The sequence below is a fragment of the Wasmannia auropunctata genome, unplaced genomic scaffold (genome assembly GCF_000956235.1).
Source record: "Wasmannia auropunctata unplaced genomic scaffold, wasmannia.A_1.0 LD335514.1, whole genome shotgun sequence".
Classification (NCBI taxonomy): domain Eukaryota; kingdom Metazoa; phylum Arthropoda; class Insecta; order Hymenoptera; family Formicidae; genus Wasmannia; species Wasmannia auropunctata.
This window is the reverse complement of record NW_012027376.1, coordinates 700,519-716,676: the sequence shown is the minus strand read 5'-3', so window position 1 is coordinate 716,676 and position 16,158 is coordinate 700,519. Positions and strand designations below refer to the sequence as shown.

At 33.0% G+C, this 16,158-nt stretch overlaps 3 protein-coding genes across 8 annotated transcripts in view; all 3 read right to left on the bottom strand.

The window, feature by feature from the left end:
* Positions 1-175: 175 nt before the first annotated feature.
* Positions 176-1,899, bottom strand: LOC105456887 (the record flags this gene model as incomplete). The annotated part of the gene is made up of 5 exons (XM_011701247.1): positions 1,744-1,899; positions 1,151-1,245; positions 869-1,045; positions 503-720; positions 176-396 (listed from the first exon to the last, which is right to left on the bottom strand). Coding segments are annotated over exons 1-5 (867 nt in total), but the record flags the coding sequence as incomplete, so codon positions are not given.
* A 1,727-nt stretch (positions 1,900-3,626) lies between these two features.
* Positions 3,627-6,166, bottom strand: LOC105456881. Its single transcript, XM_011701242.1, has 7 exons — positions 6,011-6,166; positions 5,425-5,519; positions 5,148-5,324; positions 4,770-4,987; positions 4,436-4,656; positions 4,021-4,271; positions 3,627-3,945 (listed from the first exon to the last, which is right to left on the bottom strand). The coding sequence occupies exons 1-7, from the start codon at positions 6,164-6,166 to the stop codon at positions 3,738-3,740; spliced, it is 1,326 nt and encodes a 441-aa protein (XP_011699544.1). The 3' UTR covers positions 3,627-3,737.
* Positions 6,167-8,944: 2,778 nt separating this feature from the next.
* The window catches only part of LOC105456876 (tyrosine-protein kinase transmembrane receptor Ror), a 243,908-nt gene continuing 236,694 nt past the window's right edge, over positions 8,945-16,158 (bottom strand). For 3 of the 6 annotated variants that reach the window (XM_011701230.1, XM_011701231.1, XM_011701232.1), the window contains 9 exons: positions 14,574-14,832; positions 14,359-14,483; positions 13,693-14,237; positions 12,985-13,221; positions 12,760-12,893; positions 12,462-12,678; positions 12,036-12,377; positions 11,687-11,955; positions 8,945-11,602 (listed from right to left, as the gene is read on the bottom strand). In XM_011701230.1, the coding sequence (XP_011699532.1) occupies positions 10,919-11,602; positions 11,687-11,955; positions 12,036-12,377; positions 12,462-12,678; positions 12,760-12,893; positions 12,985-13,221; positions 13,693-14,237; positions 14,359-14,483; positions 14,574-14,832 (2,812 nt within the window). In that variant the 3' untranslated portion in view covers positions 8,945-10,918. Of the gene's footprint in view, positions 11,603-11,686; positions 11,956-12,035; positions 12,378-12,461; positions 12,679-12,759; positions 12,894-12,984; positions 13,222-13,692; positions 14,238-14,358; positions 14,484-14,573; positions 14,833-14,928; positions 15,040-15,079; positions 15,250-15,300; positions 15,515-16,158 lie in introns of those variants that run through there. The other 3 variants (XM_011701233.1, XM_011701234.1, XM_011701235.1) reach the window with 3 other exon arrangements.

Here is a 16,158-nt window from a genome sequence, read left to right as displayed (position 1 = left end):
CTATAAGTTACAAAAATATCCGATATTGATACATACACTCAGTAAGTATTTTATACATAGATGATACAAAATCGAGAATTCAATGATATAAGTTGATATAACTCAAGAATTAATAAATTATTAATTAATCTAATATACACAAAACAAGTGATATATTATATGTATTTATTAATACCTTAATAGCAATATGTCCAAGGGAACCTTTCAAACAAACAACTTTATATGTAGAATCGGTCAGCATAGATTCAAGATTATCGAATGGCGGTATAATGTTAATTCTATTTGTTATATAAAAAAATAACACAGCTCCAAATGACATGGATAATACGGAACAAAAGAGGCCCATCGATACTTCTATTATCCTTGATCTTCCAATAAGATTATCAGGAATGTAACCTAGTGTAATTATTATTTAAATTAATCAATATATCGGCCTTTAATTTTTTGAAATGTTTTGTAATTAAAGGACAAAAACAAGATAAAATCAAGTATTAATTCATACTTTGATTGCAGATTATTCCAAAATTGTAAAAAATATGATTGCCGATAGACGAGCTTCTGCAATTATTTCCGATCCGTGCGAAAATGGTTTGTGACCAAAAACTGCATACGCTCAGTAGTAAATACATAATCAATATAGAGCACCATATTTTCCAGGAGAATGCTTTTGCCATCCATGTGCTGTCGTGTAATATCTCCTGTTGAATATACAATCGGTGCCTGTAAAATTATTATAGCAATTTAATGTTTATAAAAATAAATTTTATTACGGTTACATGTCTTCTTTTCGATATAGTTGCATTGTTTCTATTTTATCTAACACTTTCAAAATACATTATGGTGAAACAGAGCACTTAAACATATATACTTGTTCATCCATAAAGGCATTGTAAAATCAGTAGCTAAAAGTCGAAGACTGTACGTTTCGACTTTGGGTATTGCAAAAGTTTCATTACGCGAAATTATGCCTAATAATCCGCGTGGAAAAGAGGATAAGTTCACTGACGCACCCAGGTCATTTTCACTTGATCTTATTGGCTGTAACCTAGAAATTATCTTTTTATTTTATTGTTTACCGTTGGCTTTGTCAGTATAATTATAATATCTGAATACAATATTGGATTGCGATCTGATTAAAGTTTAATCTTACGTAAAATTTAATTTTTCAGAAAGAAGATTCCATAATTCACCACAGAGTCCTGTAACTTTCGTATAATTGTCGTAAAATTCGAAGAAATGCTGTTCCTAAAATACATACAGAAATTGTTATTAATAGTTTTTGTTGTCAATTAACATTTTTTAATATTTAATTATTTAATCAAATATATGTGTAAAGTTATTTTACGTTTTAAGAATAATAGGTTTAATATTTTTTCGCAAAATGTAGAAGAATTTTTCTCCCTCGCATTATTATAATTATTACAATATATATATTTTTTATTATTTAATTTTGTTACTAATTAATACTGTTAATTAGTTTATTTTATTTTCTTAGAAATTTCTATTACAATAAATTAAAACTACATATAAAAATGTCGCAAAGTTTAAATATTCAATGGATAATTTCGAATATGTAAATTTTCTTTTAAAAACGTTAGATACAGCGAAATTCATAGAAATTATTATAATTATTGATTATCAAATATTAACGAGTTAATTTTTGTTTAAGCTAGTTTTAATTTTTGAAGAGATATCGTAAAATATGTGCAAGTACTCAGCCATCCGCGTTTCATGTAGGCATACCTGAAAGGACGTTATAGTCAAGTTTTGCAATTGGAAATTATGGGTTTCCAATGCTCGACTTTGTCTAAGACGTTCTTGTTGCATTACGGCAAACGCCGGCACGCTAGAAATTGGCACGAAAGTCTTTTGAGTTCTGCTCCAAATCACGCCGTTCATCGTGTTTTAGACAATCGTAACCGTCCACGTATAACCGGAAATAACACTTGTCTGATCATAAAGACATTTTGTAACGTGCATTGCTTTACGATATATATTATTTTAATGCGTAATATAATTATGGCAATTATGATCATATCCTTGATTGCATTGTCCACAATGTAATGAAAGATAATAGAAAGATAAATAAGATGATCAGATGTTCGTTGTATTACTTTAGGTAACATCTCTTCTTGAAATTCTTTTATACACAAGTCGATTTAACTTAAAACAACTCGTTTTATTGCTAAGAGAAAGAAAAAAGAACAGATATATATTAATATTGAATTAATGCAATATCTATCAATTATTCGTGCTTTGTCTACAAATTATTAGATTATGGAATATATATATTTGATGCATTATAATACAGTTTTAACGTAGATCGAGATAGATAGAGATATACAGAAGTACATTTTGTTTACATCACTTATTCATGGTTAATCAATTTTAGTCACTATCATGATATGCGCGATAAACATAATATACCTTTTTTTCGACTAAATTGTTCGGTTCCTTGATGACAAATGGCAAGTCGAATTCTTATCGCACGGCGAAGCTAATTGCAACGGCTGAAGCGATTACTTATTTAAATTAGGTGGAACGAATTGATTCATTATCGCAACATAAAATCAAATCAAATTCGGTGTGAAAAGAATTTAAATAAATTATCATACTTTATAGAATAAGAATAAGTGCAATATATTTATTGTATATATATATATACAGACAATTCTATATACTACTGCAGGGTGTTCGAAAATTTAACCGACAAACTTTTAGAGATTGTCGGCGGTATTAAAAGGATCATTTTAGCAAATAGACATAGGATCGGAAGCGTGTCGTTACACAGCTACGGCAGACAATGTTTGAAAAAGGGCGGACCTCGAAATATCTAAAAAAATATAAGTTTTATAATAAATTGTTACAGATGAAAGTTGTAGGGTGTAAAAAGATTTATTTTATCTTTTTACATTCTACAAATTATATTTTTTGAGATATATTTCGAGGTTCGATCTTGTTCAAAAACTGTCTGCCGTAGCGGTGTAACGATACGCTTCCGACCCTAGATCCATTTGCAAAAAATGATCCTTTAATTTGAAGCTCCAGACAATCTCTGAAAGTTTGTCAGTTGAATTTTCAAACATCCTGTATATATACAGTGTCCAGTAAATCGCCTGCAATACTTCCAGGATTGAGGTGATTCGGGAACCAAACAGAAGGAAAAAAGGTTATATAAACATAGGTCCGGAAATAAATCATTTCCGAGATAACCACTTTTATGTTAAAAAAATTGTAATTTGTAATCATAATTATAATAACAATCATACTTTATAATAATGATGACAATTAGTCATAATAATTTTTTTTTCCAGGATTTACCATGTAGAGACATAATTCGCTTGGCACCCCTCTTTTTTAATTTTTAATTTTTATTTTTTTATTTTTTTTTGGCTGAGGTGCTTTAGTTGTATTTTATATCATCCGTGTAAAAATAAGTTAATTCACAGACAATATTAAAAACATAATTAAGATATATAAAAACATTAAGGAAATTGAAATTTTAATGATACTCATAATTAATCGTGTTAGTTCACAGTTTTATTATTCATTGCAACTTCAATTGTTACAGGATTAATTAAAACTCAAATAACAATAACAGTATTGGTAATATAAATATACTAAAGTTTCTGAACGCGCGAGTTGTAAATAACCGCTGACAATCAAATATATAAAATATATTCGTGAGATAATTAGCATATACATACGCTACTAGTAGCGTAGTAAGCGAAAAGTAATCACGACGATTTGAGCTTAAACACCACTTTTTCGATTATGAAAATAATAATAGCTATTATTGTTCCACAGCACATTACTAAAATTATTAAAAGAACTTGATCCATTTGAATCGCTTCCATAGTCACGACATTCATATCTTGGTGTTTCTCCGGCATCCAACGCCCTGTTAACGCCTTCCACAATCCAATTTCTTTTAATTTGAGTATCCTAGACATAAAAATTATTTGTTTGCATAATATATAAGCATAATATGTGATATAAATGCCGTTGATATTTTTTTACCCAAGGTCGATGGTCCTTTTGTATTTATAATTCTTCACAATGCCAGAAGCTATCCACATATTCATAAGGGATTTTCCAACTGAAGTCACATAACATTTAGTCTGACCTATTGTCTTATATATGTCTTGACTTTGAAGTAAGACATACTTCTTTTTATCTTTCATACATGCCAATTTAAACATTTCTTCAACTGTTGATGCAATGACAAAGCGTTTTGTAGTTTTTATCCGCACAAAAGAATCAACGCCTGCCTATAAGTTACAAAAATATCCGATATTTATACATAACACAGTAAGTATTTTATATATACACACGTGATACAAAATAGAGAATCCACTTGATATAATTCAGGAATTAATAAATTATTAATTAATCTAATATAGGTACACAAAACGAATGATATATATATATATACCTTAATAGCAATATGTCCAAGGGAACCTTTCAAACAAACAACGTTGTATGTAGAATCGGTCAGCATAGAATCCAGACTATCGAATGGCGGTATAATGTTATATCTTTTTGCTATACAAAGAAATAACAAAGCTCCAAATGATATGGATAATATGGAACAAAAGAGGCTCAGCGATACTTCTATTAGCCTTGATCTTCCAATAAGATTATCGGGAATGTAATCTATTGTAATTGTTATTTAAATTTATTAATATATTGGCTTTTAATTTTTAGAAATGCTTTGCAATTAAAGAACAGAAACAAGATAAAATCAATCATCCATTAATTCTGCATACTTTGATTGCAGATCATTCCAAAATTGTAAAAAATATGATCGCTGATAGACGAGCGTCTGCAATTATTTCTGATCCGTGCGAAAATGGTTTGTGACCAAAAACTGCATACGCTTAGTAGTAAATACATAACCAATATAAAGCACCATATTTCCCAGGAGAACACTTTTGCTATCCATGTGCTATCGTGTATTATCTCCTGTTGAATATACAATCGGTGCCTGTAAAATTATTCTAATATTATTATAGCAATCTAATGTTTATAAGAATATATTTTATACGGTTATACAAATACATGTATTCTTTTAGTTAGTTGCATTGTTTCTTTTTTATTTAACTCTTTCAAAAGAAAGTATGATGAAACAGAGCACTTAAACATACTTGTTCATCCATAAAGGCATTGTAAAATCAGTAGCTAAAAGTCGAAGACTGTATGTTTCGACTTTGGGTATCGCAATAGTTTCATTACGCGAAATTATGCCTAATAATCCGCGTGGAAAAGAGGACAAGTTCACTGACGCACCCAGGTCACTTTCATTTGATCTTATAGGCTGTAATCTAAGGATTTTCTTTTTATTTTATTGTTTACCGTTAGCCTCGTCGGCAATTATAATCTCATACAATATTAGATTGTGATTTGATTAAAGTTTAATCTTACGTAAAGTTCAATTTTTCAGAAAGAAGATTCCATAATTCACCACAGAGTCCTGTAACTTTTGTATCATTGTTGTAAAATTCGAAGAAATGCTGTTCCTAAAATACGTACAAAAATTATCATTCAGTTTTTGTTGTCAATTTACATTTTTTAATTATTTAATCAATTATATAAATAACATTATTTTAAATTTAAGTTTTAAGAATAATAAATTTAATATTTTTCCCCAAAATGTAGAAATTATAGAAAAATTTTTTTCTCTCGCATTATTATAATTACTATAATACATTTTTTATTACTTGATTTTGTTTCTAATTAATACTGTTAATTATCTAATTTTATTTTCTTAGAAATTTCTATTACAATAAATTAAAACTATATATTAAAATGCCGCATAATTTAAATATTCAATGGATAATTGAGAATATACACATTTTCTTTTAAAGACGTTAGATGCAGTAGAGAAATTCGTTACAAAATTTAATTATTGTATGATTACTGAATATTACTAACTTAATTTTAATTTTTGAAGCAATACCGCGGCGTAGAATATGTAAAAGAACTCAGTCTGCGTTTCATGTAGGCATACCTGAAAGGATGTTATAGTTAAGTTTTGCAATTGGAAATTGTGGGTTTCCAATGCTCGACTTTGTCTAAGACGTTCTTGCTGCATTACGGCAAACGTCGACACGCTGGAAATTGGCACGAAAATCTTTTGCGTCTTGCTCCAAATTACGCCGTTCATCGTTTTGGACACTGGTATAATCGGAAATAATCCTAACAGCATCGGATATTGCACTAAGGTTACAAGAAGGTTACAACCTTACATAGTTTAGTGAGAAGATTACTAGTATTCCTCATTAACCTTGCAGTGTAATCTTATTATAAATGTTGTTGGAAGATTAATGGAATTTTATATCAATATTTCAGCAACCTTACAAAATAACTTGACATTAAAATATTGTTGGAAGCATTTTATTAATGCATCTTCTTTCAAAATTGCATCATTTATTGCGCGCATTAATTTTTAATCGCGTCAAAGTATACTTGCATGATAATTTAATATTATTAAATTACACAGCGTTCGATAATACGACATACAATTAACAATATAATATAATATGATAATAAGAAAACCAATTAAATCCAATAAGAAAACAGCTTTCCGAAGTAAAATTTAATTCTCTATTATGCAAAAATATGTAAAAATGGTAACTTTATTTATATTTATTTATGAGTAAAATATATCTTAATTATATATTTTTTATTTTTCTGATAACATCTGTTATACTAATGTATTAATGGTATACATCTATAAAGTAGCATTCAATATTCATAGATTGTCACAAAACAGCATTTCGCGAACGATAAGCAACGCTATAAGAGAAGGAATATGGCTTGAGTGGGTGACCCAATAAACGGGAAAGGATTGAATTAGATTAAAATTTATTAATTCGTGGATTGAAATATATGGATTGGAAATGAATGCATTTCTATTTCATAATACGAATATAATATAATATTATTATATTATATTAATTATGACTAGGACAAAAATTGTGATTAAGAAATGTATTGTTTTAATTTATCTAAATTCAATAAAAACATTTTTTTTTATTTAGATGAATAACATTTATGGTTCATTATCTCGAAAAACTTTTTTTAAATTTAATTAGATTTAAAAAAACAGCATTTTCTACTAGAATTTTGAATTAAACAGTATTCACGATTTACTTTTTAAAGCCGAACTTTTTTGGATTAAATGGCATAGAAAATGTGATTCATGCAATTTTTATAAATGAATACAAAGGAATTGTGTATTGAAATTCAGATTTTCAGAAGTATGCATTTGCGAACGTTGAAATGAATATTTTTTAATCTATTTTAATTCATTCTCGTTTACTGAGGATCGCTTATAGAAACACCGTGAAATTAGTAGTTTCCAAATACATTATTTTTATAACAATTTGGTTGTATGTATTTTCTCTCTTTCTCTGGAACGTGATGCTAATCAATAAAAATTTTTTTAATAAAATGAAAAATCGTTTTTAGTTTGCACATAAAAAAATTGTATATTGCATAATATTAATACTATGTATCTTGCAAGATTTCTGGAATGGAATGAGTTTGGACAAACATTTTCATGTTATGTATTGGAAAGTTAATAGTTTATTTATTAATCTCCGTATAATATTATCATCTTACAGTTTTAAGTTATGACATATTGTTCATGTGCTTCGATCAGGGATCGTCTCATAAAGACATTTTGTAACATGCATTTTGCTTTACGATACATATTATTTTAATGCGTATTAAAATTACGGCAATTATGATTATATACTTGATTGCATTATACGCAATGTAATGAAAGATAACAGAAAGATAAATAAAATTATTAGATGTTCAATGTATTACTTTAGGTAATCTCTTCCTGAATCTCTTCTTTTATATACGAGAAAATTTAACTTGAAGCAACTGGTTTTATAGCTAAGAAAAAGATAAAAGAACGGATATATATTAATATTGTATTAATGCAATATCCATTATAATTATTCATGCGTTGACTAGATGAGCTTCCCATTTAACGATGAACATAAATATTTATTTTACAAACACTGCTGGATTATGTATACAGGAATATACAATGTATTTGATGTATTGTATTAGTTTTAACGTAGATCAAGCCCGATGATATCCAGCAGTACATTTTGCTTACGTCACTTATTCATGGTTAATCGATTTTAGTCGCTATCATGATTTGCAGGATAAACATATATGCCTTTTTTCCAACTAAATTGCTCGGTGCCTCGATGACAAATGGAAAGTTGATTTCTTATCACACGTGTACGTGGCAAATCTAATGCACCGACTGAAGCGATCGAGGTCATCGATACACACGTTTTAGTATGAGTGAAACATGTAAATTAATAATTACACGTGTTATGTACGTCTTTAACATCTATTACAGGTTGTAAATAAAAAGATAAGTTAGCTAGACATTGTTATTTAACATTATTACTTATTTAAATCAGATTGAACAAATTGATTTATTGTCGCAACATAAAATCAAATCATTTGGAGTAAAAAGCATTCAAATAAATTATCATAAACTTTGAAGAATAAATGCAATATATATATATAGACATACATATAAAAAATAAAAATTTTTTATTAAATATTAAAAAAATTTTTTTTTTATATGAAGGAGGGAATGACTAGTCGTGATATACGAAAAACATGAATTGTATATTATATTTGACTGAATATATAAAGGTCTTAAATATGTATAATCCTTCGCTGAAGTTTACATAAATTAACTTAGGTCTAAGTTTCCGTGACAAACCTTCGAGACGGTCAGAATTACAGTCAATATAAATTTCGATTCGGAGGTTCGTCAGTTCTATAAGTCTTATTTAACTCAATAGCACTTTCGCGCACTCTCCAATCATTATCCGGTTAACGGACGTGGGAGTAAAATCCACCGGACGATCGTCGTTAAGTCCAGTCTTTCTTCTTCTTTTTTTTTCTCCAACGAACGGAACACGCTCTTCGCGTTTCTTTTATCGTTAATACAAAATTATAAAAAGTATAATACAGTCTCCTTGAAGTGCTTTAATTCTACGTTTCCATTTTCTAATCACTCTGCGCTTATATTTACTACCTCGGTTTAAAAATGGGCAATTAATTTCACAAAGTTCATCATCGGATGTTGCTCGATCCGATATCGAATCGAGGCAATATTTTAGCGCCTGTTAGAATGTATATATTGTACGCCCCATACACGAATATAACATATAATTTATACACAAACGCCGATAAAATTTTCCATCCAACATCGCTGAGTGTTCGTGAGTATTAAATCTCAGTCGTTTGGGTCTTTGAGGTCAAACAATATTAGGGTGCGGTTGAAAGAATAGCGAGCGTCTAAAAAAATTTTTCTATAAATTCTCCCGTTAGCGATAATTACGTTTTTATTAAATATCTGTGAATATCAATAATACGTGCTGACACAGGAAAGCCATTTAGAACACTAGCAAATAAATTCATTCTAAATTCATATTTTACATTGCATTATGATTTATCGCACTTAGATGGAGAACATATTTCAATTCATATCGCACAATTGCAGCAATAAATTGTGTTTTCGGCTAAAATGAGCGACCTCAAAGATTTACAGACATATATGCGATTATTATAAAAATGTACAAATTGAAATACCTTTTTATTAACAATCAATATTCACTATCCGGGTTTTGGCATACGATATGACGATTATAAAAATTGCTTTTTAGAAAACATCTCAATATATATTCACAAAATACACACATGCACGCGCGCACACACATTCATTTCTCTGTCGCACTTCTTTTCTCTCACTTTCGCTTATTACAATATAGTATATCCGATTGCTCGCATATACGAATCTTTTCGAGAACAGTCCTGTAAAGATTATTTGAAAACGTGATTCATAAGGGGTATGCCTTATATAGAGCATAACAATATATCCCATACAGTATTATACTCTTTGGACAGAGCATGCACATGGTTAAACATTCGTTTTAATGTAGTTATCAACGTATGTTGATATTGTGTTCTGTAAGAGAGAATTTATTTTTCTTCTTTGTGAAATAGAATTATCTCCCGCTCGTCTTACATATCTTACGAATAAACGTATAAATTATACATATATTCGGTAGCATAATGTTTCGATGAATATCTATCTTTTCTAAAAATAAAAGAGCATGTCTTAAAAATTTTGTTCTATTGTGTTGCATTATTACAATCACAAATGGAATCGTTATTAGAGTACGACATCCGGTTCTACGTCCCACGTATGTAAGTATTAAACTAGATTGTATTAAATTAAGTGTAAAACATTACAGATATATATGTATATATACCATCCAAAATAAACGGTAATATTATATATTATAAAATACGTGTATATTTATAACAATAAATAAATGCATATATATGGCAGATTAAGTATTGTAGCTACTCTCTGTATTTATCTTATTCGTTTGATACCATTAAAAAAAAATCATCTGATCGTGAAAGAACACATTATATATTATACGTCATCCGAAATAAGAGGAAATATAAAATACGTGTATATTTGTAAAAATAAATAAATGTATATGGCAATGATTAGTTGTTATAGCAGCTCTCTGTGTCTACCGTATTCGCGCGCGCGTTTAATACTATCGAAAAAAAAGTATCCGATAATATCATGAGAACAAGCATGCGTTTTCATCGACAAATCATCATGGCAAATATACGAAGAACGTACGCGTTTATAACAGCTTTTTCTTCTTTTCGATAAAAAAAAGAACTGGCACCAGTGCCTGTCTCCGATGGCAACTTATACAGTTGCCGAATTCCAAATCCTTGGTGTTGAGAACGTGTGTGGTAATTGGAGCTAATGTTCCCGTTGGAAATCAGAAGCTGCGTTCAGTTTGATCCAAGGTGAATCATTCGCGGTCGCGAATGAAGTCGTTCACTTTGATACCCTCGTTTCAGTCGTGACTTTACTGGGATCCGGTAACCTGACAACCAATTGCGCGCCGTTTTGCATCGGTCTCGGGCCGTTGGTGGGCACGTTCAGCTTGGGTACACCCACCGCAGGTAAAACTTTCTTCGCGCCGCTCAACTTGGGCGAGCAACACTGTTTGTCGTCGTAGATATCGTTCAGATTGACGTTCGTAGCGGGATTCTGGTAATTGGTTTTTATCGGCGTTCCGTGTTCCGTGCCGAAACCGCAATTTGGTCTCTGATCAACGCAATTGGAATTCGGGAAAGTACTCGTCGGCGGCAGCATTTTGATCGCGTTATTATGATCGTTAAGATTACACATATTCACCGGCTCCGTGCCGGTCTTCTGATCGCTCTTGTATATCGGCGCTGACAGTTGCGTCGAATTGGTCTTGTTCGTGCTCTTGTGACTACTGCCGGAGTAACTGGTGATAGACTCGTTGCAGAAGTCGCTCAAGTAGGTTTGATTTATGTACCAATTATGTAGCCGATGGTGAATTTCCGGGAACTGCGGCCTACGATTCGCCACCTCGTGCCAGCACTCGATCATTAGACTGTAAATCATCGTCGGGCAGTCTTCGGGACATGGTAATAATTGCCGCGAGCGTATCATGTCTATAACTTCCTGATTGTTGTATCCGTAATATGGCTAAACAGAAATAAGTGCACAAATTGTAAGAAACAAATGTTCAGAAGTTCGTTATTTTTAATTAAATGGTCACTTTGATTTTACCTGCAAGCCGTAACTGTAGATTTCCCAGAGCACAACTCCGAAACTCCATACGTCCGATTCGGTCGTGAATTTACCATATAGAATCGACTCGGGTGGCATCCATCGAACAGGAAGTAGACTCTTGGATTGTACTCTGTAGTAGTCGCTGCTGTATATATCTCGCGACAGACCGAAGTCCGAGATTTTGACTGTCAGATTGTCACCTACTAGGCAATTTCTCGCTGCCAAATCGCGGTGGACATAATGATGACTAGCCAAATATTCCATGCCTAACGGAGAATGATAATTATTTTATACGTAACAAAATTATGTCAACTTTAACTCGGAAAATAAATCGACCAGATCTTACCAGAAGCAATTTGTAAAGCAATATGCAAAAATTCCGGTTGCTCTAGAATTTTGCCGCCACTGTTATTTAACGGAACATCCGATCTCGGGGAATGACAGATTAGAAACTCGTGCAGATCTCCCTGAGTCATGTACTCGAAGAGCATACACATTGGTTCCCCTTTCAGTATCACACCGAGCAAACAAATGATATTCGGATGCCGTAGATCTGTCATCAGTTCGACTTCTCTTTTGAAATCGCTTTGAGTCTTGGGCGTCGCATTTTCCTTCAGTGTTTTCACCGCTACATAAATAGGTGGCTCACATTTATTTCCCGTTTGCAATTCGCCTTTGTAAACTTTTCCTAAAAATATATACCGATATTAGTTTAAAGTGAATCAATTGTCGAATTTACACACAGCAAAAAGGAATTTTTTTTTATATTTACCGAAAGCGCCTTCACCGAGTTCTTGCAAGAGCACGATATTATTCGTAGTGAATTGCGGTATCCTAGTATTAGAAGTTCTACTGCTGCCACTGCTTAAGGTGCCAGTGCCCGGTGTCGTATTACCGGGTCCTGCCAAGAGGGAACTCATTTCCATAGGTTGTGTCGTACTCCTCCTTCCATCGTAAATGTTCTTATCACACTGGATACTAGTTAACATCTGTTAAAAACAAGGTATTGTTTTAGTAATATCATCTATTTATTCATAATTGAATATGTGTATATATAATAATATATTTACTTTATTGGTTGGTAAATGATTCATTTGCCTTCTGGATTTCCTACTTCTGTAGCAGCAGCAATAACAAATTAATATAATAACAAATCCTCCCGTTAGTACAAAACCAACGACCGCGTAAATCCATAAATTTTCAACTGGAAATAACAGAAATATATGTTTCTCATTAAGTACACGTGTAATATGATGAATAAAATATACTTGTGCATTTCACAAGCAAGTACTTACCACATTTAGGTATATTGCAAAATTCCTTTTGCATTTTGTTATTGACATCGACGTAACACCATGGTTGAATTTCTTTACCGCCCGGATTCCGGCAATAAGAATGACGTCCAGCTAATTCGGGAAAATCAGAAATTGGAAGATTGAAATGATGAGCCCACCGTAAACACGGCCTTCCACTCGCGCTCGTTTTCACAGTTCCTCGATAAGATTTTCCACTACCCCAATAGCAATAATCATCTGCAAGAAACATATTAAGATTAACACATGCCATCTTCAAGATTTCTGTCTACTAAATATTTCATATTTATTTACCTTATAATATAGCTAATAGCTAAAAAAAAAACCAAATTTATACTTTTGGCATGTATAGTATTTTTCAAAACTCAAGCCTAAATGAATGATATTTAATAGTATGCATAACTCAAACTTCACTTCTTTTCTTTAGCTGAGCAAATTTTATAAAATCATCGTATATATTTATATATTTTCTTTTAGTCAAAAATTCGAGTTGTTTCTTCACGTCTGTTGAGTCTGTCAGAGTTATAATTTTGGTGGGCAAAAAATATAATTTAAAGCTAAAATCAATAGGTACATTATCTTGAATGTGTAAACCTCTACAAAATATGTAATGTATGTATGTGTTGAGAAATGTTTATTTTGATTTCTATAACACGTTAGATTTAAAAATTAATGCAAAAAAATACATACTTTCTTGTACGTTGGTTACCACGGACAATCCGAGCGTTAAGCAATCACGAGCCTCAGTTGTCCCTTCCAGTGGTAAGTCAGAACATTCGACCAAAGGCACTTGATGCCCAATCAATGGATGCCTCTTCGCTATCGCGTATTCCTTCCTGCACAACTCGTTCTCCAGCATTTCGCACTCCTCCCGGCATATCCTTCGTAATTTACGACTGATCTCGTTTCTGCTGGACGCTCGCGCGTCGCCGTAACTCTGATTAATTATCTTCTTGTTGCTCGAAGACTTCGCGTCTTCGTTGGGCATGAAGTCGAAAACTGGGCCCAGGGTAGGACTACGTTTGGGAACGCTGTGCAGCTTCGAAAAATCATCCGTGTCGTCGCGGTCTCCGTCCTCTAAGAAATCGTCTTGCTTGGAGTTCAGGAGATTGAAGAGCTGCGTGCTCGCTTCCGCGTTCTTCGGTTTCTGAGTGTTAGCTGGGTCGCGGCATATCGGAAAGGCGGAATAGCAAAGAGACGGCTTCGCATATCCTTCGCAATTTGACGAGAGCTCGCTGTGTGATAAAACAGTTCAAAACATTTTAGTTTTACTCTTTAATACCAAGATATTAATACTGTCTTTGATGTTTTACACAAATTTTTTTAAATATATTCTGAAGCTTCGAAGAAACGTACTTTGAAAAATTGATAACTTGAAAGGCCTTCATTAATTTCTCCTCAAGCATTTTCTGCGTCATGGGATATATAATATAAACCGACTGATTTCCTACAAACTGTGCACAGGTTTTTCCTATATACACCTGTAAGAATTAAATTATCCTGTAACACCTTTTTTTAACACATATCGACAATCTTAAATTCAAATTCTATTTTTATACTCAAGCACAAACCTCGCAGGTTCCTTTATGATTGTCCTTTCTGCCTGTAACTGAACTTATGCTTGACATCTCATCGAAATTCATATTAGGAGGGAATTGTATATTGCCATTAGTAAGGCCGCTGAGTGTATTGAAATCCATGGTGCTGGATTGTGAACTGGTTGGCTGTGGACTCGGCGAAAGTATGAATGGATTCGCAGATGCCAAGTGAGAGATGTGAGGCGTAGACATTCCATTCCCTGAGATGCCCAACATGTCCCCATGTCCCATGCTGTCGCGACAAAAAAGGCAACAAATCTTACACGTCTTACATTTATTGTCTACTTATTGATATAAAAATGCACTGGCAAAGATAATTTTTGCATACAGTTTTCGTGACTCAGACTTCGAGTGAATTTATTTTAAGCAAGTAGCTAAAGCAAAACTACGTTGACAAATGGAAAAACAATGATCGTCCGTGATATTTTTATGTGATGATTCTCACTAGAGGTACACGCGTTATTATTTCAAAACATAACCCCAACGAAGTCACAGGAAAGTTGAATTTCCAGCTGCCGTCCGTCCGCATCTCGTAGCGAATCGACGGAGAAAGCACGGCCGTTATCAGCCGCCGTCCGGCGACTTATCAATCGTATCGACTTTACGCGTGAAAGGCCGCGTTATCTGCACACACACAAAAAAAAAATGCTCCCGCGACTCTCGCGTAACCTCGCGTGACGAGGCTGCGCGGCGCATTTACCTCGGCTCCGTCGCGTTCCCGGCGCTATTTACGGCTCGTACAAAAATACACGTATTCTGCAACAATGCTAGGTACAAGAGTAGCTTCATAATTCGTAGATCAACTATCAAAACATTTGGCTTGACGTGTCAGGAGCTCGTGTCATTTGACACCACACCCGGGTGTCAACCATTTGTAAACTAACGCCGCGACGCGCCCGCGACTGCCGCGTCTGCTCTGCCGCGAGACCAGCCTGCCCCCCCCCCCTAACGCCCGGCCCCGCGAACATTGGTGAGCCGAATCCCCGGCAGATGGCGCCGCGGGTCACGATTCTTGCGATCTCTTTTCGTGCGCGTCTTTTCCTCTTGCGTCCTCGCCCGAGTGAAAATTTCGAATTTAGTTTGATCGCGCGCGTCGCAATGAAATCGTCCTAAAAATCTTCTCTCTTCCAAGCTGCGAGGGTGCCAGGAGAACGACGGGATTGAAACCGAGTAAGTGGACCAGCAAATATTAACAAAGGACTTTGACGGAATTAGCGGAATGGTCAAACATACAACAGCAATAAGACCCTCAAAATCCCCTCGAAATTTCACGATTAATTTTTGTCGACGACTTTTTTTCCTTCTACGTGCAAATTTATGTGATTGCGGGTATCTTTTTGAAGAAAAGAAAAAAATTAAGCTCAAAGGGGATGCTATATTCGTTCCTTAGCGTAGCAATCAATTATCGTTAAATATGAAAAATAATTTTTAGTGTTAGGTATTAGTAATAAAGAAAAAAAATATATATATATATATTACCAAGTATGACTTATTCTGATTCCCGAAAATGCTTGATATTTTACTAAATATACAAACAAATGATTCGTATTATATTTTA